Here is a 27,191-nt window from a genome sequence, read left to right on the forward strand (position 1 = left end):
TTATTTTTGATTGCATAATAAAGACACAAATCTACCTCCATAATTTATCAAACGAACGTAGAAATTATCGCAAATCTGAACGCATGATTCATCTTACGATAGGACCAGAGTGGTAGATATAACAGAGTGGCGACACTTCCATTGGACTCCGTTGTAGCGCCGACTTCCGGGGTATGGAGCCTCGAATAGTTCCAAACAACCATTTTACGGCGTAGGAGATCATCCATTTTCATTGCTGGCCGTCGAGTAACTTCTGCGGTAAATTGATTAAATAGCTTCCTCTTTTGAATTGTCAACTGTCTATATTGTATCAGAGGCCCTTTATGATGCATATAATGATATTTATTTGAATATGCACGGCGTAATTATATATATATTTGTCTTGGTAGACGACCGATTGCCTGCTAGTTTGTTAGCTCGACTTCACCACCTGTGAAGGTATCTCCAGGGGTAAATTGATTAAATAGCTACCTCTTTTGAATTGTCAACTGTCTATTGTATTAGAGTTCCTTTTATGATGCATATACTGACATTTATTTATAAATGCACAGCGTAATCATATATATATTTTTATCTTGGTAGACGACCTATTGCCTGCTGGTTTGTGAGCTCGACTTCGCCATGTGAAGGTATCTACACCAACAATTACGAAGTTCAGTAGTGAATCAAACTTTTATTTAGTTAGTTATTTATGTTGGTTGATTAGGATCATTTAGGTTGATTTAAGGACGGGTTTTATGATGCGATAGCTAGTAGAAATAACAGTGTTTGTTTAATTATATCCTGGAAAGGGTGATGTTCAGCACATGAAGCCCTACAGATGCCGCCGCTTCAACAATGCTGATTATGATGGGCGGTGAATTTAACCTGTATGGCTTTTTCGTTTTAACTTCTCCAGTCGCCCCATCAGTCCCTGGCAGTCTGGTCCCTGGAGCAACTGGCCCTGGAGCAGCTGCCCCTGAATCACCTGCCCCTTGCAAAGTGGCCTCTTGATTGCTCTCGGTGTTTCCCGTCATGTCCTTTTCATCGCTCTTGAAATCCACATAAATTTCTCCCTCAATCTCTGTAATAATTACAAGGTAATGTTGCTGTTTTATGTATTTTGCCTTTGCATTTGCAACTACTGTCATCTCCAATGTAAGAAAATTAATTAAAGCGAATCATTTCTGTAATGTGAATTAAATCATCTGCCACAATCAGAAACCAATAAAATGTATAAATGGATCTACCGGCAATTGTTAATTGGGTAGAAATGTGTCGATTATCTACATTGTGTGCAAATCCTCAGTGAATCCCTGACCTCTGGTTGTTTTTTAAACTGAATGTACAAATATGAATTATGTAATCTCATTAGGAGTGTAGTCTATCCTTGAATTACATGAAATGGGGAATATTGTTGGCTGCATGGATCATACCGAAGTTTAATTTGATGAAATATGTGTGGTCCGTTGCACTTGGTTCTGGAGGCACCCTCACAGAAGGGGGTTTCCTCCTCTTCGGCTTAGGGCGATGAATGAAAACTGTTGGGACTGCATCGGGCCTCAGCTTCAACATCCCTTCTCTTTTTGTGGCAGTGAATTGGTCATCTTCAAAGTGTACCTTTTTATAGGTAGGCTTGTAAGATCAGTTTCCATTGCACTTAAAATATCATTGAAAAGTCATAATTCTCTACACTTAGAATTATTATGCCCTTTGAAATGCTATCAAGTGATGTGAACATTAATTACATTACATAGATTTTGACGGTTGCTGACCCCTGTCACTTGTACGTTTTGACGGCTGACCATTGCCATCCATTTCTTCCTGCGCTCTTGGTCCTTGGGGAAGCCATACATGTGGTAACCCTTCCCGGACCGATTGGAGCATCCAAACGCTGCACAGCCAACCATGGTATGACCATTGATCTAAACCAATTTTGAATTTGCTCAGGGCTATTATAAGTATTATAATGGCATAAAGTATAGTATATTTGCAACGTTATATGTTAATGGTTTGCCCTAAGTATATTATATAGTGTTCCCTGCCGTGTCCATTGTTGAATCTGTTAACACAATCACACTCACTTGTTCTTGTCATACTAATTGTTTAATAAAAATAAAAACGATTTCATTCATCCAAGCGTAATGAGTTGTTATACTTTAATATATTTGATACTTTGTGTGGCTCATATCTTAAAATGATCATGGTAAAACATCTTGATTACTTTGATTTCAATACAGATGTAGGGTAAAAGTTAAGGTTAAGCCAGTATGCTAACACGAACGTGAAGCTTTCCCTCAATCTTAAAATCGTATCTAACCACTCTAAAGGTAAAACTGACATTAACAAATATGCAATAATCACATAACAGTCAGACAAATACTTGTATGTGTTTTTTTCATTCATATTTACCATTCAATATTGAAATCTCTGCTGTCGTCCCATAGACGGGTTTCTTGTGTACAAACAATACTAGGTGCGCGCGCAGTCAGGGGGCAAAAGCCTGCTTCGGAGTGAACTGATATCAATGTAGATGCCGTATTGCTTGTAAGTTCTCCCTGACACAGTTGCAATAAAATGTAATTTTACTGAAAAATCGCTGTTTTTCATTGCATCACAAATCATAAAAACACTTACTGAAATGTCCATGAATTTCACTCAACTTACCAGGTTTTGACGGTTGTTTTAGATGTTTCCAATATCAGGAGCACGGTCCTAATGTTAGTTAACGCGCTGATACATGTGAACTATTACGCACAACCGTCCGCAGTGGATTGAATCTTCAGGAGAGTGACGGCTATTAGCCTATTATATATTGGTATAATTTAGTCAGTGTGCGAAATACCCCCACCCCCCCCCCCCACCCCCCCCCCACCCCTCATTGCAGAGGATAAGACAAAAGCCGACATACGTAATGTGTGTGGGCAACAAAGTCACTGTTACCAAAATCAACATCTGTCTGTCCCTTCAAAATAAAGTTTGTGACGTGTGTGATTGGAGCAGCTGCTGACAATGACAGTTTCACTAAACCTGAGCCACCATCCAATCCTCCCTCGTTCACGTCCTGACGTCTCTTGGACATATAAATGCATAAATCTCTGTATATTCTGTGTTTTTCCTCTCTTCAACTAATTGTTTCAGTTTTTGCCGGTGTCGGTCTGCAACGTGAAATCTGGTGCGCACCTGTTTCTCTCTCGCATACTCGCTCGCTCTCGATCCGCATATTAAAAATAAAAACTAGTGAGGAAGAAATAGGCCTACAAACCCCCCGAATATTGACGAGTATTTCGCACACTGAATTTATGTAATAATGCACAAATAATTTCACTTTTTTTTTCTGCAGGGATAAATTAAACGCAATATTTACAGATCAAGCATTTTAATAAAATCATAGCCTAAATGTTATTTTAAAATTGCTCCCTCTTATGTGACAATCCTTACACATACATTTCCTCCTTCACTCAGCAATTACAACGGAAGATCTTCAGGCCCTCAAAAACATTTGTCCAGAAGCTGCTATATTCACATCCATCAACACAGCTGCAGACTCGGACACAGACACAGCATCAGACTCTCGCCGCCTTTAGGACCTTCGGGACCCCAATCCGCCCTTTTAATGGCCTGGAGCCACAATCTTCTTCTTCTCTTGGCAAAAGGATGAGATCCTCTCGGGATATTAAACAGTTTCCATCCATCCTTTTGCCGATTCGTGCAGTTTACAGCACAACAGCTCCTTGTCATTTTCGTTCTCCGCTGACTCCACTGGTAAACAAATGACAAATGTCCCGCTTTCTGCCCCCTGGCTGCGCGCGCACATCTGCGATGACGTTGCACAGAAACCCGTCTATAGAATAACATTGACTGCACGGCGTGTTTGGAACTATTGAGGCTTACATGAACCACGTGACAACCACGTGACCACCCTGTCGGCGAGATCATAGCGTGTCGCAACTCTCTCTCTATAGCTCTGGATAGGACCAACGTGAGATTCACGAAACTATCGTATCACACCAATCCCAGCGTACGAAGGATCTTGGTGTTGATAAATATGGCGGCTGAGATCGATCGTAATTAACGTAACATGCCCATATAAAAGCACGTCTTCAGAAGTCTCGCCCCTAACTTTTACGACATGGAGAAACAAAAAAAAAAAAAAGAGGAATTTTTCCGAGACCGAAATGGAGACGCTCGTGTCACTGGTGGATGCGAACCGTCTGGTTTTGTTTGGTAGCCTAAAAGCTGGCATTAAAGGCAAGCAAAAGAATGCTATATGGAAGGAAATAAATGTTGCAGTGAATAGTGTTTCCAATGTTCATCGGGCTACGGAAGAGGTTTGTTAATTAAATTAATTAGGCTAAATAATAAATTAAATGTAAAATTTCTGTTATCCAGCTTAAAACATTTCACATATATGCTATTGTTTGCATTGCGTTAAAGTAATTTTATTCCGAATAAGGTTTAGAAAATGGTCCGACATGAAGCTCAGCACCAAAAAACGTGTTGTGGCTGTGAAGTGGGCCAAGCAAGAAACGGGAGGAGGCCGGGTGGACCCTAGCCTTGAACTGACGGCATTTGAGGAGCGAGTGGCTGGTCTCATCGGGTCTCCCTCCATTTCGGGCATAAGTGGCGGAGGAGACACCGATGCACTCCAGACCAGTCATGGAAGTGGTAAAAAGGCCTTTGCAATTATTTAAAAAATATATATCTACAGCTTCCGTGTTACAAAGTAATGGCACAAATAATCTCATGATTGGTCTATACATCGCTCCACTGTTGCCCTTGTGCGCGTGTGAGCGCTGTTGAAGTTGCGCTCCTGATCCGTGTTCGGATGAGCCAGAGGAGTTATTCGTTCAGGGCATAGCCTTTGTCACCTAGATGAATCACATCAAACTTTTAGTGCGATGTCTTAGACGTTTTTCAAGAGAAAAAAAAGTGTGACTGCAGTGTAACTCACCGAGGAGATGACTCTGACCATGTAGTGCGCCCTGATGTAGACGATGCCCAACGTTGCTATTTTGGAAAATAAAAGAATCGTGCGTGCCCCCAGGCCATCGGGCTACCATGTTCAGGATTGACATTTTGGCATCGCAAATAATCTGAACATTAATTGAATGGTAGCTTTTGCGGTTGATGTAGGCCTACGCGTAATCATTAATAGATGGTGGCTTCATACGCACATGGGTATACCAATCAACCGCACCAATCACATTTGGAAACAAAGCAATAGCATAAAAATCCCGTTTGATTCCAGTTTGCTGATCGTTATTGTATGGGAATTTAATATAACGTTCGGAGAGCAACATTATAGCTGCCAAAACTGCTGGCATGGTTCGGCTAATACTTGGCTGGGAAATACCAGACCTGTCCCCGATCTCCCGCTGAAAGGTCCCGGTGGCCAAAAACCCCCAGGTAGAGCACACCTGCGCTGGCACAGGTATTGCGTTTGATCGCCTAGTTTCTCGCCTTAACTGTGGCTCCAAAAGCATTGCATAGCTCCATCGGGAGATGCCTTGGGAGACGGAAACGACTCAAGAGCCATTCATCGCTCTCCATAAAAAAATCGGCACGGTCTCGAAAAACTCTCTCTCGTCTTAGACGTGCGTTGAGGTCCTCTAACAGAGCCAGATCTGCCATCGCTGAGACTCGACCACCCATTTGGCAAATCTTCTGTTTATATAGACAGCTGAATAAACATTTCACCTGCCACATTCTAATTATTTTCATAGCAATACTGTTTTTAATTAGGCCTGACTTGATTGTAATTGTTTGAACGGCTGGGCTAATTCCAATTTATTTAGTAATTTATACAGATGTGCAACATGGGCTACTTGTGCTGCACTATTCATCAGTGAAATACCCGTATGTTGCGCCAAAAAAACTTGCGTACACAAGCTCAGACCTGACGTGAGATTTCATCGCAGCCTGCGCTCACGTTCAAATTGATAAATGCCAAGCTCAACGTTGAAATGAGTGTACGTCCATTTTACGCACGTTTTCTGTCGTACGCTCGTTTGATAAATGAGGGCCACTAGGTGTGGCAAAAGATGTATTAAGCAACATGCACCAAGCGTGTGACTAATCACGTCTCCTTCCAGCCCATCAGCACTTTCACTCAGCCGCTCGTCAGCCGTGCCATAAAACCAATGTCAAACAATGGATATGGGAATTATACCTTGACAAGGGTTTCCAGATGATGCGGTGTGGGGGTTGGTCTGTGGACTGGCGGGCAGTGCCGAATCTTGGGACTGTGATTTGATTTGCTCCCTCAAAGACTGGGAAGAGATTCCTGGAAAAAATGAAATGGTCAGAGATTAAGTCATAATATTTGTTTATTTGTATATTGAAGGCTGAGAACGCTGTAGTCCGGTAGTCTTCTTGGGGTCCACACATAACACATAGGCCATACTCTCAACACATAGGACGGAAAAATAATAGCATCAGTAAAATTCAGATATCATTCAACAAAAAAAAGATATAAACAATGTTATTTTAAAATCAAATAACATCTAAACAGATACAGATCATCCTTCTAATGATAATAATAATTACTTTTCAGATACATCTTGACGAAGAAATTGCGCTAGACAGTGTAGCCAACACTGTGCCCGCGGGCACCTGGTCACCCCCAGGGACCATGTGAGTCGCCCGCAGAGCATGTTCTAAAAATAGCTCAAATGAAAAAAATAAAATATATATATATATATATACAGTATATATACACAATGTTTAACATAACATAAATAAATACATGTTTTACGAACTCAAACCTTGTCTGGAAAGTTTAATATCATGCGTTCTCTTTCCTGAGACAAACTAGCGAGCACAACTTAAATCTGGAGCTAGATGCGGGGTTTACCCACAAAATAAAGAAAAACATGGAGGAAAAGCGAAAGAAAACTTATAATTTTCACAATGATGGGGAGGAAGAATTATTTTTTACTACTGTGAAAGACAAGAGTGTATGCCTTATTTGCGGGGTGACTGTGGCGATCCGTCAAACTCATGTGGTCAACCTGAAGACACAAGGTCAGCCCCAGAGATTAGCATGGCATGCGACCTGACCAGGTCAGTTTTATTTTTCGCCTTCCCGATCGCCTTCTCGATCTCCATTCCACGCAGAAATGCAATGAGTTTGCAGCACTTTATACTGATAAAATTGAAGGCATCAGACGCTCCATCAATATCTCCACTTCAAACAAAAATGGCAAAAGTAACGTGGCAATGATGACATGCCTTAATGTCATAGACTCTAGAACTCTTGTGGAAACATTGACACAACTAAAGCCATCCACCTGTTGCCTTGATACTTTACCTACCAACCTCTTTAAGAATGTTTTTGACTGCCTAGCAATAGACATATTGCAAATAGTTAACAACTCTCTCCAATCAGGCAATTTCCCAAAAGCCTTGAAAACTGCAGTTATTAAACCCCTTTTAAAAAAGCGGAGCCTAGATGCCTCTATTATTAACAACTACAGACCAATATCTCATCTACCCTTCATTGGTAAAATCATTGAGAAAGTTGTTGCAACTTAATCACTTCCTGGCATCAACTGGTTGCTATGACAGCTTCCAATCAGGATTTCGACCCCTACACAGTACCGAGACCGCTCTTATTAAAGTTGTAAGCAACATCCGTCTTAACACAGACTCTGGCAAAACCTCAATACTAATGCTACTAGACCTCAGTGCTGCATTTGACACTGTAGACCATGCAATACTTTTGGACAGGTTAGAAAACTGGGTGGGGCTCTCAGGCACAGTTTTAAATTGGTTTAGGTCCTACCTACAAAATAGGAACTACTTTGTTTCCATTGGCGACTTTGTATCGGAATCAACCAACGTGACATGTGGAGTCCTACAAGGTTCGATCTTGGGGCCCTCTTTATTCAACATCTACATGCTCCCAATAGAGCAAATCATGCAAAATAACAATATTGACCATCATTGCTATGCCGATGACACACAAATCTATGTATCGATATCACCAAATGACTATCGTCCCATAGATCTTCTAAGGAAACTTCAGCTTGTTCAGAATGCTGCTGCTAGAGTTCTAACAAAGACCAACAAATTTGAACATATTACACCAATTCTTAAATCGTTACATTGGCTTCAGAGAATTGATTTAAAATCATGTTGCTAACCTGTAAATCGCTACATGGTTTAGGGCCAAAATATTTAACTTCTATGATTCCACTACAAAAGCCTTCTAGACCACTAAGATCTTCTGGGACTAATCTGTTAATTATCTCCAGAGTAAACACAAAACATGGGAAAGCAGGATTTAGTTACTATGCAACAAATAGCTGGAATAAACTCCATGAGGATTTAAGACTTGCCCCAACTCTAAATTTAAAATACATTGCACCTTAAAAAGCGCCTTTTTAAATGTACCTTTATTTTCTATTTTTACCAGAGGGATCTTTCTAAAATGTTTTTTCTTAACTTTGCCTTTATTTTCTATCTATTTTACAAAAAATGTTGCATAATGTTTTCTTTTCTGTTAATTCAATTTTAATTAATTTTATTGTATGACAATGTTTATGTGAAGCACTTTGAGTCTGCCTTGTGTATGAAAAGTGCAATATAAATAAATTGCATTGCCTATCATTTTTCCGTTGGGGGTTAAGCAGAAGGTCAGGATGCATCGTGTGCTGGGAGTGCTTGACAGGAAGTCTGTTCCCACTCAAGAGTCATAATCGGGTTAAGGTAATAAAGCTGGGGTGGGGAGTGAGAGAGAGAGAGAGAGAGAGAGAGAGAGAGAGAGAGAGAGAGAGAGAGAGAGAGAGAGAGAGAGAGAGAGAGAGAGAGAGAGAGACATAGGGGAGACCACTCGCTCTCCTAGAGAAGGAGCAGCTGTTCACAATTTCCTTCAAAAGTTGTAATTACTTTCAGGCTGGAACAACTTGAAGCTGTCCCATGCGTGACACTTTATCTGCTGTATATCCTGGATCCATGGGTCTATTCGTTGAACATGTATGTGCTTAATAAATCAATATTTGCGGCCCAACGCTCTAACCAATAGAAACAGCTGATTGCAGTGACCTTCGCTAAAATGGTCACTGACTTAAATGCGTTGTTGGTTTAACATTAAATTGCAATACAACCGCCTTCGACCGATCCCATTCCTCACAGAACATGCCCCAAGGGTCATAGGGAACCAGCCCCTTGTCTCAGCATATAAAGTAGTAGAGGATCTAACACTTGCTGGATTGCTAACCCTAACCCTTTTTGGTTCATCCCGAGCTGTTACAGAGAGAAAACAAATCCACGCCGTTGTAATATGACAGAAAAAAGACTGCAATACCATGCTTGGGCACCGAGGGGGAAAGTGCTAGACAGTGTGGGAATGCATGGGGTTGGATGGTAATGTGCCATTGCCGGATGTTTAAAAAATGTGCATGTGCGTGGGTAGACCTAAAACCAATCATAGTAATTAAACTATGACACATCAGCAGAAGCTATCCTTCTTGTTGAGAAACATTTCTCAATGGAGCTGACATAAGTTGCCTCTCTGTCAGGCACCTATCAAACCTGCCCGATATTGGGAAATAAGATATTGCCCAATATTTGGCCAGAAGATAAGCTATTGAGATGGCCTGACATGGATCAGGGGTGCTGTCTGATTGGGAGGATGGCCGGATCCTTATTCCAGAGGAAGTGAGATGAGCTTGAACTTGTAGATGGAGTCTGGTAGATTGTAAGGCTAGGTGACTGGAATCTTTGACTAAGTAAACTCTGCACGGGATATCCGCTGCCACTGTGCAAATGACGCAAAATACGGGATATGGTGAATACGCCATTATTTCTTGATACACAATTGAAGTATGTGAATTGCAACCAACCCTAACCCTCAGTTTTAAAACACTTGCGATAGCACAGAGGCTACCTGACATGACACATACTGGTACCAGTGTTAAACCTCCCAAATCACTTTTCTTTAAGGAAATAATTAGCATTAGAGATATTTTATCGCATCAAAGTTTTCCGATAATTTCGACAGCGTCTCTGAATAAGTGAACATGGCTTGGCTAGGCTGTGTCCTTCTGGCACGACCCCTTCAGTCCGGAGTGGGTTGCCATGGCGGTTATTGTGTCATGTGAATATACAGACGAAATTATTATGCTATCTTATTTGCAGGATTATCCATATTTGCATCTTCTAAACCAAATTGCAATGGTTTCAAAGATCACCATGGTGATCCAAAGATCCCCTGTTTTTGGATGACAGGTGATCTCACCAGTGGCATGATCACCAAATGATCTACTGCTCTTATCAGATCTAGGACTTTTAAGAGTGCCATATGGTGATCATAGTAGAATAGCAGTTAATATACTGGACAAGGGAAACGCATATATATATAGTCTATATAAATTGGGCTGAACCAATTTAGGCCAATCAAGGGGTAGGAGGTTATAGTAGGCAGTTGGCAACCCGACTCCGTACCCGCCCGGGTATCTGACTGTGTGCTTTTCCGCATGACCGGAGTAATTCAAAAGGCTAGGCAAACCACTCCAGCTTGGCAAATACGGGTACATCGCAAAATCTCATGGCCCCACTCCTTGTTAGGGGATAGAAAACCTCAGATCCACTAGTCAATGCAATCTACGTAAGTGTGGATGACAACCATTTTGTGTCAAACAAAACCAAGAGAAAGTTTGCTACCTTTCCTACACCTGAGTGCTTGCGATACCTTGATAAATGAAGGTTGACCGGTCATCCATCATGACCCATCAGTCTCCCCCCCATCCGACTGGATCAATGACCCCCCACAGTGGCCGGAAGTTGCTTATCCGGTCATTTACACATATAAAGTTATCGGGATATCTACCCAAATATGCACATGTACACTGTGGCATTCCCCCGGTGCCACGCCCCCTGTTCGGGAGAGTCGAGGCCGGGATATACCGCCGGTGGCCAACAGCCGGCGACATACCCCGTCCTCCGGAGAGCCGCAATCGGGGAAACGAGGAACACCTGGGCGGGAGGCACCCAGGAGTTAAAAGGAGGCCACCAGCCGACAGAACGAGGAGAGTCGAGTGGAAGAGAGGACGACGCAGAGGACCGAGACCCCGCACCGTGAGCCGCACGGCGGACACGTGGACCACGACTCGAGCAACCCCCCGACTTGGATGTACAGCGTGCGCTTGAGAAACTGCTTGATACCGAGTGCAATAAACCGCCGTTTGAGGCTTTGGACCCTCACACCCTGCCTGGTCCTTGCTTTGAGCCTTCCTACCTAACCGAGTTACCACATATGGTGGAGGATGCGGGCAACTCGGTCCACGCACGGCTCCCGGTAAGGACCCCACCCCGCGTTTTGGGCAGTGGCTTTTCGTTTTGGGATTTTTTCTCTTTTTTTTTTCCCCGGTGCGGTTCCTCCGTTCGCGGAGGTGAATACCCGCGGACGTAGATGCAGAACCCCGGGACAGCCGCAGGACCAGCCGGCCCGAGAGAGTCGGACCCCAGCCTGGCCCTGCTGACGGAGGCGGTGCTCCGCCTGACCCAGCAGGCCACCCGCGACCCGCCGATCACCGCCCCGACGAGCCGGCTCACAAAGCTAGGACCCGACGACGATGTCGAGGCCTACCTAGAAACATTTGAGCAGGTGGCAACCCGGGAGGGGTGGCCAGAGGCCCAGTGGGCCTGTATAGTGGCCCCGTTTCTAACCGGACCCGCCCAGCAGGCGAGTCAGGACATCAACCCCGGGGACGCGGGCCTATATCCCGCACTCAAGGCGGCCGTGTTGGCCTACTATGGACATAGCCTTGCTGCGAAGGCCCTAAATTTCCACGAGTGGACGTTCGACGTCCGAGGACTCGTACGGACCCAGGTGGCCCACCAATGTCGGCTAGCCCGGAGGTGGCTGGTGGACGGAGCGGGACCCAGCCCCGTGGATCGGGTCGTGGTGGACAACGTCGTGCGACAGCTGCCCCCCGACGCCCGGAGGGTGCTGGCCCACCACCACCCGGAGACCGTGGACGACCTCGTGCGCCAGCTGGAGAACTGGCAGGTGGCCCAGCGGCTGGCGGCGGGCCCGAGGCCCAACCCCCGGGCCACCCGGAGAGAGACTCCAACACCGCCGTCGAGGACCCGGCCGTCCACCCCGCCCCGAGAACGAGGGGAACCCGAGATCCGGCGCTGCTACCACTGCGGACAACGGGGACACCTGGTCCGGGACTGTCCCGACCGACAGGACGTCCCCATGCCCTCCGCCTGCACTGCCCCGAGAGACCGCCCCACCTGTATGCTGGCGACCTGCTGGACACAGGGCGACAAGGACTCCCCCACCGTCCCCATCAAGGTGATGCACCAGGACACCCATGCCCTGCTGGACACGGGGAGCGCCGTGACCCTGGTGAGGGCCGACCTAGCCGGGGGCAGACCGGGAACCCCGATGCAGGTCTCCTGCGTACACGGCGACACCCGGACGTACGAAACCTGCCACGTGGTAGTACGCACACCACAGGGGGTCTTCGTCGCCCGGGCCGGGATAGTACCGACCCTTCCGGTGCCGTTCCTGATCGGCCGGGACTGCCCCATCTTCACCCGCTTCTGGAGCTCCATGAGGGGGAACCGAGGGGGACGAGAGCTGCACCGTCCCGCCGGCCGAAGCGGACGCCCGGCCCAGCGAGGGGCAAGGCGCCCGCCGACGCGAGAGTCCGGGTCGGAGTCCGGACCCGCCCCGACGACCGCCGCCGACCACGGACCAGCCCTGGGAGCGACCCGCCGACCGACCGCCACGCGGACCGAGACGGACGACACGCCGGGTTCCGGAGGAGAGGGTCCGTCGGCACCGGGAAGCCCGCCCCGATCTACCGGGGACCAGGTACGCCCGGTACCGGGAGACGGAGCCGGGCCCAGCTCCGACACCGTTACCGCCTCCGAGAGGGGGAACACCCCCGAGGAGCCCGAGAGCTCCCCCCTAACTGAGCTATCGGACTTCGCCCAGGCCGGGGGGGAGAACTCGGCCCGTCCGGGACAGTTCGCTACGGCCCAGCATCGGGACGATGCCCTGCGGCACGCGTGGGGACATGTGGTCGCCCACGACGGTCAGGTGAGGGACTCAGTGAGCCACCTGACCCACCCCCACTTCTGCACTCAGCGGGGGTTGCTGTACAGGGTCGACGTGCGCGGGGGGGAGGTAATACAACAACTGGTGGTACCGCGACCCTACGTGTCGAAGGTTTTGTTCATGGCCCACACACACTTGCTCGGCGCACATCTGGGCATGGACAAAACGCGAGAGCGGGTGGTGGCGCGGTTCTATTGGCCCGGGGTTCGTAGAGACGTAGCGCGTTACTGCCAGGAGTGTCCCGACTGCCAGCGCGTAGCCCCGCGGGCAGTGGAGCGGAGCCCGCTCATACCGATGCCCATTATTGAGACCCCCTTCGAAAGAATAGCGCTGGACATTGTAGGACCCCTCCCCAGGACGAGCCGGGGTCATCGATATCTCCTCGTCATATTAGATTATGCGACCCGATACCCCGAGGCCCTCCCACTGCGTGCGGCGACTAGCAAGGCGGTAGCCCGAGAATTAGTGCTACTCTTTAGCCGGGTGGGGCTCCCAAAGGAGATCCTCACCGATCAAGGCTCGTGTTTCATGTCCCGCGTAGTCAAGGAGCTACTAAAACTGCTACAGGTCTCCCAGCTCCGGACCTCGGTATACCACCCGCAGACGGACGGGCTAGTCGAGCGGTTCAACCAGACCATCAAACGGATGCTCAAGAAGAGCATCGAGGCGGACGGGAAGAACTGGGACCAGTTACTCCCCCACGTCCTCTTCGCCATTCGTGAGGTGCCCCAGGCTTCCACGGGGTTCTCGCCCTTCGAACTCCTTTATGGGAGGAGGCCCCGTGGAATACTGGACCTCGCGAAGGAGGCGTGGGAGAGTCATCCCTCTCCACACCGGACCACCATCGAACATGTGGAGCTCGTCAGGGACCGAATGGCCAAGGTCTGGCACCCCTGGCACCGTCATCCCGGGAGAAGACGGCCTTCGCGACGCCGGGGGGCCTGTTTCAGTACACTGTCCTGCCCTTTGGTGTCCACGGGGCCCCCGCTACGTTCCAGCGGATGATGGACCAGGTCCTAAGGCCGCACAGCAGTTACGCCGCGGCATACATCGATGATATAATCATCCACAGCGCCAGCTGGGACGAACACGTCAAGCACGTGCGGGCCGTGCTTAACGGCCTACGGGCGGCCGGGCTGACCGCCAACCCTGCAAAGTGCCGGTTGGGGCGGGAGGAGACGGCCTATTTGGGGTACCGGGTGGGGAGGGGGAACGTGCGACCCCAGGAGGACAAGGTGGCGGCTATCCGGGAGTGGCCCCAACCCCAGACCAAGAAGCAGGTGAGATCGTTCCTGGGGCTGGTGGGGTATTACCAGCGTTTTATCCCGGGGTATGCCACCCTAGCCTGCCCCCTGAACGACCTCACAAGGAAGGCCCTCCCGGATAGGGTCCACTGGACGGAGGCCGCGACGAGGGCCTTCGAGGACCTACGGGGGGCCTTATGTAGTGAGCCGCTACTGGTCACCCCTGATTTTAACCTCCCCTTTACCCTTCAAACAGACGCGTCCGAGGTGGGACTAGGTGGGGTCCTGTCCCAGGCCCGGAACGGAGAGGAGCACCCGGTGACCTATCTCAGCCGGAAGCTCCTCCCCCACGAGCGGAACTACAGCACGGTGGAGAAGGAAGCGCTGGCCATTAAGTGGGCCGTCAACAAACTAACCTACTATCTCCTAGGACACCAGTTCGTCCTGGTGACGGACCACGCCCCACTGAAGTGGATGGCCACCGCCAAGGACACGAACGCACGGATAACGAGGTGGTTCCTGTCCCTCCAGCCCTTCTCCTTCACCGTGGAGCATAGGCCGGGGCGGGAACACACCAACGCCGACGCTCTTTCCCGCCGAGATGCGTGCGGGGGCTGGGCCCCGCGCACGGAGGGGCATAGGCAAAGGGGGGGAGTGTGTGGCATTCCCCCGGTGCCACGCCCCCTGTTCGGGAGAGTCGAGGCCGGGATATACCGCCGGTGGCCAACAGCCGGCGACATACCCCGTCCTCCGGAGAGCCGCAATCGGGGAAACGAGGAACACCTGGGCGGGAGGCACCCAGGAGTTAAAAGGAGGCCACCAGCCGACAGAACGAGGAGAGTCGAGTGGAAGAGAGGACGACGCAGAGGACCGAGACCCCGCACCGTGAGCCGCACGGCGGACACGTGGACCACGACTCGAGCAACCCCCCGACTTGGATGTACAGCGTGCGCTTGAGAAACTGCTTGATACCGAGTGCAATAAACCGCCGTTTGAGGCTTTGGACCCTCACACCCTGCCTGGTCCTTGCTTTGAGCCTTCCTACCTAACCGAGTTACCACAACACATATTTGTTTTATGCTTTTCAGCATTCTCCTGTTTTTCTCCTAGTGTGAAGGAGTGATCATTTCCTCCTAAAGAGGGTACCGCCTAGGGCGGTACCCGGGGCGGATGGGTGAAGAGAAGGGTGGGATTCTTTGGATTACCACTAACACTAATAATTCAAAATCTTTTTGATTCTGTCTGGTTTTGCCGTCTGCACAATGTAGCTGGAGTCACCGGAGCGACGAGAATATGAACAAGACAAGAATAACAACTAAAAAATTGAATAAATATTTACATTTTTTACGACGAATTTGACAAAGCCATTTCCAAAGCGGACATCCCTCCATCAGAAGTCCCTCCCTCTCTCCTGCAACTAAATCCATGTCATTTCAGGGGCTTACAAAAGTCCCACCAGGGTTAGGCAACCTGTACCTATTGAGTTTCTCTATAGCGCTGTTGTTTCTAATCCATTGTAGAAATGTCATATTGCGAGGCAGAGCTTCTGTCTTTTGGTGAGGATGGTGTGACAAAGCTCGGGGTAAGAGCTAAAGGCTGCCTGTTAGTGATCTTAGCTTGTAGGCCTCTTCTCCAAAGAGTCCTTTGACTGTGTAATGACACAACGGAGGATACAAAATCATTCTGACCTTTCACCACGGGCACAGAGGCTGTCCACGCTCTAGACATCTCTAACCCGTACGCCTGTTTGGTTGAAAGACCTGGAAACAGGAAGACAAAACTGTCAGTGGTTTAATTGGACGAAATTACAATGGCGATTATCACAACACTATCACCGTTTCAGTACTTACTCTCCAATCAACATAAAACTGGTATATATATTTTTTCCAAATTGCAAGAAAATTAGTACAACTAAATATGGCTTTGTATGTATGTGCATTATCCTGATACAACATACAATGTGCTCCTTATGAGGATACAATAATAAGAGCATATGTGAGTAAGTAAAAGTAAGTAAACTCAATTTATTGAGATGTTCAACATAGCAGTGCTGCTTATCATACAACAAAAATATCCTGGACGTGCATGATGTTACCGCCGCAGTGAAAAAACACAAACTTAAAAAAACATAAAGGTTTGGCATATATTGGTTTGTTTTTACTCTTTTTCTTCATTTCCTAATATATTGAAGACCTATACAAATGATATGGAAGCCTTTTTAACACCTTTTTAGGCCCTAAATTACACATGATATAATTAAGACTTTTTAACACTTTAGGTAGGCTCAGCCTAGTACCGCCAATGTGTTGCCAGTAGGTGCTTGGGGAGAGGCTCATGGGCTGTTTGTCTTCCAGCAGCTGTCTGAGCCTCTCCAGGATGGGCAGAGCCTTCTGTTGAGCCAAGCCAACCACCCTCACATCCGATCTGAGTCTGTCGTGGTGGGGCAGCCCATAGTGCTTGTACCAGAATTTACGACCCAACACAGCCTGGACAGAGAAGAATAGTTCATATGCTGCTCACTTCATGTCATGTAGTTTGTAAGTCTGTGATAATAAAGCAAAGAATGTTAAAAAAAAATACTGAGATGCAGGCAATCAATCATTGATTGCTTGAGATGTAGTGGGTGTTTTTTTCAGTTGGTACTTGTGCAGTGTCTGAGCGGAGCAGGGAGAGATGACGCGTGGACTGAAGGCTGCTCAAAACTGTCTCCACCTCGGCCTGTCTGGAGCAGAACTGCTGTGAGAGCTCCTTCTGTCTCAGATCCCAGTCCTGGGGACCAAGAGACAAGGACTTTAATCAATTTAACAAATGGAAATAGAGGGATGAAACAGCTGGCCTGCGGTATTGAGGTGATTTTTGATATGGATAGAGCAGAAAATGTTTCTTTCACAGAACTTCTTTGTTTTTGAAGTTCAGCTTAGATCTCAGATTCTCGAAGGGTTTGATCTCAGATTTTCCCAGAACAAATACCAACCTCACTATCTTTCTTATTCCTATGACTGCTCCGCACACTGTTCTGTTGTTTGGAAAAATGTACTCCAAATGTTATTGTATCCCTCTAAAAGTGAATAAGTGTCTGCTAAATGACTAACTCTCAATGCAAGGATTTCTAAGGGTTAGCCTCCCTTGGATGAAATTAAGCGTATTCGGGGTGGTGCTCAAGGACTGACCACATCCTGTTTCGGGAAATGCTTCTCCTGACCGCAGTGCAATTGCTCCATCGTGACCTCAATGCTGTCCAGGCACGACATGAGCTGGGAGTGCCAGACACACTGCAGCTCCCATTCCTCTTCGTCCCCTACACAAACACATGCACACAAACACACAAACCCACACACACACACACACACACACACACACACACACACACACACACACACACTGAGGATTTCGTGATTGGCACAGAACAAAGACTCATGTAATAATTTGAAGAGATATGAAGTTCTATCCAATATGCTTTATAATATACACATGCATATGCAGTCTAGCAACTGAAGGCCTACCCTGTGTGAGGATGTGTATACTAGTATTGCAGCAGAAGGCCTACCCTCTGTGAGGATGTGTGGGACTCTAGTCTTGCAGCTGAAGGTCTACCCTGTTAGGATGTGTGGGACTCTAGTCTTGCAGCTGAAGGCCTACCCTGTTAGGATGTGTGGGACACTAGTCTTGCAGCTGTAGACCTACCATGTGTGAGGATGTGTGGGACTCTAGTCTTGCATCTATATTCCTACCATGTATGAGGATGTGTAGGACTCTAGTCTTGCAGCTGTAGACCTGCCATGGGTGAGGATGTGTAGGACTCTAGTCTTGCAGCTGTAGACCTACCATGTGTGAGGATGTGTAGGACTCTAGTCTTGCAGCTGTAGACCTACCATGTGTGAGGATGTGTAGGACTCTAGTCTTGCAGCTGTAGACCTACCCTGTGTGAGGATGAGTAGGATTCTAGTCTTGCAGCTGAATGCCTACCCTGTGTGAGGATGAGTAGGACTCTAGTCTTGCAGCTGAAGGCCTACCCTGTGTGAGGATGTGTAGGACAGGAGTTGGCAGCAGGAGGGACAGGAATGCGACTTGCACCACCCTCCTCTGAGCCTCACACTGGGCGTCATCCTGGAGTTCCACCCCCACCTCCCGCAGACACCGACCCGACTCTGTCCAGTTGGTCTGCACACACACACAAAGACACATTTCTGTTCACAGAACGCTTGTTCAATCACATCGGCGCTCCTTGTTGTTGCCAAGTTGCCGTTGACCTTAGTCTGTCATTCCTAACGTGCCCCGGGGCCAACAAAATGTCCATGCCAGATAGCATTTGGATTATCAGTGATGAATTATAACCAGTTTGAAGGAAAGCTAGAAATCTTGTTTTGTGTACACGATGCAGCAGGGAATATCGGCTGTTTGCCTAAAACGGTGTAACAAGGAAACGGCCCAGCACACAGTGCCAGCAGCCTACAGCCAGCTGACCTGAGCGGAGCCAGCTTGCATGGCTTCTCCGAGGAAGTGGAGCAGAGCCATGTCCAGATCAGAGAGGATCTTCTCCTCCCTCTGGCCCTGCTGCTGCCAGTACTGACTCCTCAAAAACACTTCCTTCTGCAGAGCCTCCATCTGTTTAACAGTTGCACAACCCGATATCACCCAATAACACACCCCGGAATAAAAAAACGAACAAGAAAGATTGTTGAAACATGTGTCAACTTGCTGTTGAAACCATCCCACCTGGACGGTATCTGTGTGATCATAGGCGGCCGTCCAGTTGGACACTGTTACTGGAACAATGTTCTTTCTTGACATGTCCAACCTGGCGCCGACGACTGGCGCCAATACCCCAGTGACCGGGTCCACGGTCAGAGCCCCGATCCGGATGGGTACCAGTCCTGGGAACCACCATAACAGAACGGAGAGCCGTGGCTGTAGTCACATGCTTGTTTGCACTGCAAACCACATTAGAGGTTATTTTTGTATCATCTCATCAGCCTGATATGATTACGATATGATCATAATCATATCATAATGATGTTGTCATTAGCACAGCTGTTAGGTTGAGTCCAGGGAATGGACAATGCATTACAGTAAAATATCAGTTGCACAATTTGCAATTTTTCCGTTTTGTCTGACCAAATTATTTTTATATTTGATTCAAAGTTTGTTTACAAGTAAACTCCCTTGTTCAAAGGCGGAACTGGCATTGCAATTCAGACCAGGGTTAATATGATAATTATACGATTATAATCCATCGACTAATGACATTATCTGCGCTCTTTGAAAGCCTCTATAGATCTCAACTTCTATCCAATCGACTTCATTTGTTTCTCTGCTCATCAGACCTTTTCCATTGGGGTCTTCCATGGTCCCCGCCAGAGGCACTGTGGACCCAGTGAGGGGGTCGACCTGAGAGCCCAGGACCGGCACGCTCAGGCCAGACCCCATGGGGTCGGGGTACTCCAGCCCCAGCAGAGCTGTCACACACATGTCACATCCTGGGAGCTGCATGAGGCCTGGCGTGGACAGATTCAGTCAGCAGGTTATTACTGTGGATTATATCACATCATTGTCGAATACTTGACTCTGATTGGTCGATAATTGGGAACCTGTGCCTTTCAACAGAACTGCATATAAAATGAACCATTCCAGGCTGTCATGCTTTTTACTTTTTTTTTTTTTTTTTTATTATTATGTTGCAATAATGGGCACCACTATGTAGTTTATTACTTCCTTATTTATACACAGAGCTGTTGTTTTTCAGTGGATAGGGAAACAAAAATTGGATATGATTCGAGATAAGCAGAGTTCCGCAGGGTATAAAGGCAATGGCCAAACATAAGAACTAGGCCCAATGGCACCAAATGACATGGTCACATGGTGGTAGATAGGTAACTGACTATCAATGGAAAATAAGTATTTCAATTTAAAAATGTCCATTACATTGTATTATTGTAGACCCTTTGGTGATTGACATTTGTCTATATTTTGATTAGCAAAATGTCCCTCGACATAAAAAGGATTACAGAATGATGGCATTTTTTATTTCTCATTTGTCTACACAGTGAGCATATTGGGATGATAGAATTTGTAGACACTAATTAGTTTTTGGGATCATTGTTAGCTTTTATGTATACAGTATTTATAATGTGGTCTCAATTTGGAACTAATCAATGTGCAATCATTGTGCCGTGTGTAAATACTGTAGGCAGCAGCTGAAAGCATAAGCAAAGCTCTACTGGGCTCTTGTGGTTATTAGTATTTTTAATCAGGCTGGTCGTGGCAGAAATGAGACAGCAGTTAGAGGCCATAGATGCTGGACAGTTAATTTGGGTGCAGTGGAGCTGACAGTAATTCACTAGGAGTGGTCTGTCTTTTTACCTAGCTAATTATCAGCTCCAATGATTAATGCTGACATGCCATGGGATTGTCCCCCTGTTTCTCCCATCCACACAGAGTTCAGGACCATGGAGGTTCGACGTAAATAAATAAAATGTAAATGCAACGAAGATAGATCATCATTGTCACTAGAAGACATAAGCCAAATAAATCAGCTGCTGAGCTGATCGAGTGGCATATATTGCGGCACAGACTTTGGTGTAATTGTAATAAAAATTAGAACTGAGACACTGCTGTATTTTAGATCTGATATACTGGTACTGGGGTATTTTTTTATTGTTTTCAAATTACTTATGTGGCATGTTTTGTGCCGTAACGTGGGCTTTCTGCAGCAAGAATAACCCATAAGTAATTGATCTTCTGAATCAGAATTTGACTCGAAATCAATGAATAACCCACTGATATTACAAATCAATGAATACCTTTCCCTAAACCTTTTTGTAATTATATTAGGCTATATATTGGCTAATATTTACAAGACCACACCCTGAACCTCCTCTCACCCAGAGTGCCCCCGTCCCTCTGTAGGCCAGCGCTCCAGTCAATCAGGATCTGGAGGCGTGTCTGCAGCTGCAGCAGGCAGTGAAGGCTCCTCCCCCAGGCCATCTCCAGATCCCTGGCAGCGGCCTTCACATGGTCAACATGGCTGCCAGCATGCCCCCTCTCACTGCCCGACGTCCAGCCCTCTGTCAGACCCTTCAAGAGATTCAGCACTGTGGCCCGGGATGACAGGACCTGCTCAAAGAAAGTCCCCCCCCTCAGGCCATCACTTTATTATTTATAGACTTTATGAAACTCTAAGCACTTTTCTTCTGATATATATTAATTCATATTTGCTTCAGACATATGATTTCTGAACATTACTACATCATTCAAAGCATGCCAGCATAAATCCTGCCCATCTTGAGAGGTTATAGTCTTTCCTCATTTTATTTTTTTTACATTTTATGCGAGCAAAACGGGAGGAGAAAGACAGAATATACAATATTTAAAATATCCAATCTTTGTATTCTGTCGATAGTTGTGTAACCTGTCCAAATGTTTACTAGGGTAAAGTAAAGTTTACCTTGCTGTCAAGGAATGCCTGAAATCCTCCTGCGTGAGGCACCATCTGGCCCGCCCTTAAACTGGCCCCACCCACTCTCGCCAGCCGTCCACTCATAGGCTCCATGAATGAATCAGCCAGGACAACCCCGCCCACTGGCACAACTATTCCTAAAACAAAAACATCCAAACATTACGTTACAGTGGCTCGATTAAGCAGCACAAACAAACCCTAACTTGGCATGATAATGTGCCATGAGGCGTGCCAAAATACTTCATCTGACCTGTCATTGGGTCCAGGCTGACTCCGGTGGTCAGCATCATGCTGCCTGTACGCGGGTCCAAGAAGGGTGAACCCATCTGTATGTGCTGCCGGAGCCCAGTGAGAGGGCAGGCATACAGCCCTCCCAGTGGGTACACTAGCCCACTCTGGGGGTGGATGGTGACCCCAAGGATGGGCACTGGGACCCCAGTGACCGGGTCTGCCATGGGGGACCCGAGCTGCAGTCTCTGGCCTGGCCTCAGGCCTCTGAGCTTGGAGCACGGCATGGGCTGGTTGGAGTGGCGCAAGGTTGGGTAGGGAACGAAGGGCAGGAGCGGGACCTCACACTTCCTGTTGTCGTCTGCAGACGAAAGATTGATGTCACTGTTTGTTCTATGGCGGCAGAGAACATTGAAATAACCACAACACATAAAACAAATTAAAACCAATTATAAACATACAAACAAACATTTTGTTGAAACAAAAGTGTGGCCAGTTATTGGATGTTACCCACCACTAGCTGTACCCCTGGAACGCATTTTGTATGGAATGGTTGATACAAAATACTTAATGCTTCAAACCTGTAATGTGCTGCGCAGGACATCGGAACCATAGTCTTACCTGGTTTTACTCTGCACAGGTCGGTAGTGCATACAAGAGCAGAACAGGCAGGGTCATAGGCCACATTGCCATGTATGGGCATGACCCTGCCCGTGTGGGGGTGAAGGAAGTAGTCGGGGGGCACTGGCATGATGTGTCCGCCCCCTAGCAACATATGGCAGTTAGGAGCAGGCCTCATTAGACCAGTCACTGCATCAGTATGCACCGCTCCCTCTCTCAGTGACTCCCCCGCACGACCTGCAGAGGAGCAGTACAGTGTTTCCTGGTTGTTTGCTAGGGTTGAGTTTTGTTTGGCGGCCATTTTGTGCTGACCCCCTGTTTCTGTGAAGGGATCGTGAAACCACAGCTCGGTTCAGTGCTTCTTCATGAAGAAGAGGGTGAGGAGATGCTAACTGCTCTATTTGTCAAGGTTTGTTTGCCTTATCAGTGGCCTCTATTTTAATATTAGTGTTGACCAACACTAGATGGTGTTGTTTATCTTTAAAATATTCAAATGATGTCAGGCAAACAAAATGTAACTTTTACTGCTTGACTTATTTATGGTAAGCCTATTAATAATAGTGAGTTGACAAACAGATGGCGTTGTTTAACTTAAAGAGTTGTATTAAAGTCATAGCTCTCCATTACAGGGTAAAGTCATCCAAAGCTGAATTTAAATGTTTGTAAAAAGTGTAGCAGATGCTCATTCTTAAAAAAAAAAAAATCGATGTGTGAATTTGTATCTACTTCAATGATTCATGCACTTTTCGCTGTATATCTTCGTTGTTGAATGAACTTACTGTAAATTGCTTTGGACGAAAGTGTCTGCTTAATAAGTGTAATGCAATGTAATAATGTAAATATGTGCCATTATTTGTGCCAGCATAAGCGTTACTTTTAGCAGTAGCCTTAGTGCTAGGCTCACCAATAATGTGCTCCTTCGTGAGCACCGTCCCGGTGTCTGGGCACAGTAGCCTAGCCCCTGTACCATCTCCCAGCATTCCCCAGGCCCCCAGCCGCTTGGACTCTGCAGACAACAGCTCCTCCATCTCCTCCACCAGCGACAACACTCTCTGCACCACACTGATCCATCAAATAGAAGAAAGTCTTAGTTATTTTGGTTAAAACAGCTGTTTGCTGAGCAACATATGGGACATTGGGCTCTACTTCATGTTGATGATTCCCACATTAACATCACAGGCTTGATAGTATTGACTACATTCATAATGAGTAGCCTACTATCATGATTTAAATTCAGGAGCGTTGTAATTAGAATGAGTGTTGGCTGAGTTGTAATTAGCATAGACTCAAGTGGATCCTCTGATTAACTGATTAACGTCATCAAGATGGAGCCACTACCTTGGAAGGGCTTCTTCCCCAAGGAGCTGGGGAGGGTTACAGGTCCTGGCCAGGAGCCTGGTGCACTCCTTCAGGCGGGCTGTGAACACATTGTGGACCCTCTTCTGGATCTGACCCTCTTGTTGGAGCACCTGGAGGACCTCATTACAATGTGTCAATACAGCCAAATGGCCTTGGCCTTCCTCCATAAAATCATTTTTTACGTTTTTTGATTGGACTGATACTAATTGATTAAACCGGTGGTTATTTGGTTTGTATTCTGTCATCGGCTAGGGATGTGTTCATGCAATGATTTGCATGAGACGTGACGTCAGCAGTCCTACTAGATTATAGCAGAGCCTCCGATGAGAGACTACACAGAGACGGAGATACTTTCCCCTAAGATACTGACTCAAAGTCAAAGTCAAAGTGTGTTTATTGTTGCATGTTCCAAATTGCTTCAGCACAGCAAAATTCTTACGACTTGGCAAGCATCATTCATCTACGCAGTAGACGTCATACATATAACAAAAAATAACATAAAACTCTAAAACAATATGACAATAAAATGTAACATTTAACATACAACAATTTAAAAAAACAACATATATCTCTGTAGCAGAGTACAGCAACCCAGATTCGGCCATCCAACTTTAGGTATTAATTTGGTAAAAGGTGATTTGTGGGACAACGAAGAGGAGAGGAAGTGTGTCTGTGTGTGTGTGTGTGTGTGTGTGTGTGTGTGTGTGTGTGTGTGTGTGTGTGTGTGTGTGTGTGTGTGTGTGTGTGTGTGTGTGTGTGTGTGTGTGTGTGTGTTTATCTTGCGATGTCACATCAACGAACCTGCAGTTGAAAGTCAAGCAGTACCCTGAGCTGCGTGGCCTTGGACTGCCGGCGTCCAGCCTCTCTCTCCACCTCCCTCCTGAGCCTGTCGTAGCCTTCTGCTCCCCTCTCCTCTACGGGCAAGTGTGGGCGGAGCGAGCTCAGTTTCTCCAGCACCCCCTGGTACAGCTCCTTCACCTATAGGCCGGAACACACGCACAAGGTGCATCGACCTTATACATTGTCGTATACTGAGCTCACACACCAAGTTTGACCTACTCTCCTTACACGTTTATCACCTAGGCCGCCCCGAGGACTGTTACCAACAACTCTCTGTCTGGCCAAAGCACAAAAACAGGAACTAGCCGAAGGTGGAGAGAGGGGTGTGGCTGCTGAAACGGAGACATCCAAGTCCAACATCCAATCTGTTTCCATTCACTTGACCTTTGCCAAGGGGACTTAATAGAATTTGGGAGAAATGACACGAATCGGATAAGAAAAAGAGATATCAGAGCTAAAAGTGCCTGCAGGGATGGAGGGAGTGAATTGAATCAAGCACTGTTCATGTTTTGATAGATTGTGATTGTGTTGTCAGTAATTAACCTAGTACATTGAATCATGTTTCTGTCTAACCTGTGTGAATGATGAGAGTTGTGTGTGTGTGTGTGCGCGTGTGTGCGTGAGCGCGTGCGAGTGGGTTTCTGTGAGTGTGTGCGTGCAAGTTTGCGCATGTGTGTGTGTGTGTGTGTGTGTGTGAGCGTGTGCGCGCACGTTTGTGTGTGCGTGCGTGTGCGCGTGCGTGCATGTGTGTGTGCGTGTGCATGCATGGGTGTGTGTCGGATGCTGACCTCGGTGGTGAGCTGTCCCAGGCGGGACGTGACGGACAGGCTCTGCTTCAGCAGGAGGTTATAAAAGGTGTTGGTGCTGAAGGCTTCCAGGTCCACCTGCTTCTCATAATCCCAGAACTCATCGGTCGGCTCCGCACACCCCACTGGACCAAAGGCACACAAACACACACACATTCACACATACACAAACAGGTATTCAGACAAACACATGCACACACACACTCACACGCATACACACACATGTACATACGCAAGTACACAGGCAGACAAGCCAAGCATCAGTATAATTGATAATTCAGCATTTACTGAAACTTGATTTACCTTAGTACACAAACAACACAAAGTTTATCACTCGAATTAAACTGTATTATCCCACCATGAAGCATGCAATGTTTTTTTATTTTTCCACCGAATAAGTCCTTGTTTACATGAAGAAGGCGTTTCTGTACACACCTTGACGCGAGTCATAAACACATACTTTCCGCAGAATTGGGGCCGAAGGGTAAACACAGGAGGGACTTTAACCACGAGGCCGTCTCATTTAGTCCCACGAGAAACCGGTGAAGAAAAAACGACATCGTCTACACTGTCTGGGCCCCTGAGTCAACTCGATGGACTCCACATCAATTTCCCTCATTAGCCCCTTTGTTTTGCCCCTGAGCTGAGATCAATGACAAAATAACCTATAAATGATTTAAGTCCTTGTATTTTTTTTTTTCAGCTGAGCTAATTGTTTTCCGTAACCCTGAATTATAAATTCAAGACAAGAAAAGGAAAACACAACAACAACCTGAGTTCTAATTGAGACCATTGTACGGCCAGCCATGTGTGTGTCTATTCTGTGTAAGCATTAGAGACCCAGGGTCCTTAAAGCAGTGTTATATGTTATGCAAATTAAGAATGTTATATAAGCAATGGCCATTAGACTATAGTAAATCTATTTGCCTTTGTGGTGTAAGTTAGAGTAAGGATACTCAATATGTGTGTGTGTGTGTGTGTGTGTGTGTGTGTGTGTGTGTGTGTGTGTGTGTGTGTGTGTGTGTGTGTGTGTGTGTGTGTGTGTGTGTGTGTGTGTGTGTGTCCGCGTGTGTATGTGTGTGTGTTTGTGTGTGTGTGTGTATGTGTGTGTGTGTGTGTGTGTGTGTGTGTGTGTGTGCATGTGTGAGTGTGTGCATGTGTGAGTGTGTGCCTGTGTGCGCGAGGGTCTTGGGTACTGTGTTTGTGTGTCTCTGTCTGTGTTAGTTTGTATTCTTCACCTGACCCTATGGGATCTTGTGTCTCTCTGGCTTGCTGGTTTCTATGGGTCCTTTTGAATGATGTCAACCTTGAACCCTTTGAAGAGTAATCCGCCATGCAGTAGGCCAGCGATGTCACACGGTACATCGCATTGATTGGCTTCTTCTCTGGCCAACCGTATTCACGAAACAGGACCTACAGATGTGATTGGACATCATTAAGACAAAGACATTTCAAAATCTGGATGGCCATTCCCTCTTGTGAGGAATCACTAGAGGCTAGATTTTGAAATCGCTGCTAATGGCTAATCACCCTCACATTTTGTGGTAAAATAGGAGCCTTTTAAAAGTCTGGGATTTATG

The 27,191-nt window shown here is 46.8% G+C and overlaps 1 protein-coding gene across 4 annotated transcripts in view; it reads right to left on the reverse strand.

Annotated features, from left to right (window-relative positions):
• Positions 1 to 27,191, reverse strand: part of LOC115561364 (uncharacterized) — a 46,229-nt gene that overhangs the window by 9,910 nt on the left and 9,128 nt on the right. For 3 of the 4 annotated variants that reach the window (XM_030381397.1, XM_030381394.1, XM_030381396.1), the window contains 18 exons: positions 26,850 to 27,024; positions 25,594 to 25,736; positions 24,767 to 24,943; positions 23,945 to 24,075; positions 23,511 to 23,668; positions 22,607 to 22,927; positions 22,008 to 22,346; positions 21,746 to 21,894; positions 21,183 to 21,414; positions 19,626 to 19,796; positions 19,018 to 19,175; positions 18,766 to 18,906; positions 18,315 to 18,462; positions 17,472 to 17,599; positions 16,945 to 17,070; positions 16,598 to 16,787; positions 15,990 to 16,061; positions 6,152 to 6,265 (listed from right to left, as the gene is read on the reverse strand). In XM_030381397.1, coding sequence (XP_030237257.1) covers positions 6,152 to 6,265; positions 15,990 to 16,061; positions 16,598 to 16,787; positions 16,945 to 17,070; positions 17,472 to 17,599; positions 18,315 to 18,462; positions 18,766 to 18,906; positions 19,018 to 19,175; positions 19,626 to 19,796; positions 21,183 to 21,414; positions 21,746 to 21,894; positions 22,008 to 22,346; positions 22,607 to 22,927; positions 23,511 to 23,668; positions 23,945 to 24,075; positions 24,767 to 24,943; positions 25,594 to 25,736; positions 26,850 to 27,024 — 3,073 coding nt within the window. The remainder of the gene's footprint in view (positions 1 to 6,151; positions 6,266 to 15,989; positions 16,062 to 16,597; positions 16,788 to 16,944; positions 17,071 to 17,471; positions 17,600 to 18,314; positions 18,463 to 18,765; positions 18,907 to 19,017; positions 19,176 to 19,625; positions 19,797 to 21,182; positions 21,415 to 21,745; positions 21,895 to 22,007; positions 22,347 to 22,606; positions 22,928 to 23,510; positions 23,669 to 23,944; positions 24,076 to 24,766; positions 24,944 to 25,593; positions 25,737 to 26,849; positions 27,025 to 27,191) is intronic. The other variant, XM_030381398.1, reaches the window with a different exon arrangement.

The sequence above is a fragment of the Gadus morhua genome, chromosome 16 (assembly GCF_902167405.1).
Source record: "Gadus morhua chromosome 16, gadMor3.0, whole genome shotgun sequence".
Lineage (NCBI taxonomy): Eukaryota > Metazoa > Chordata > Actinopteri > Gadiformes > Gadidae > Gadus > Gadus morhua.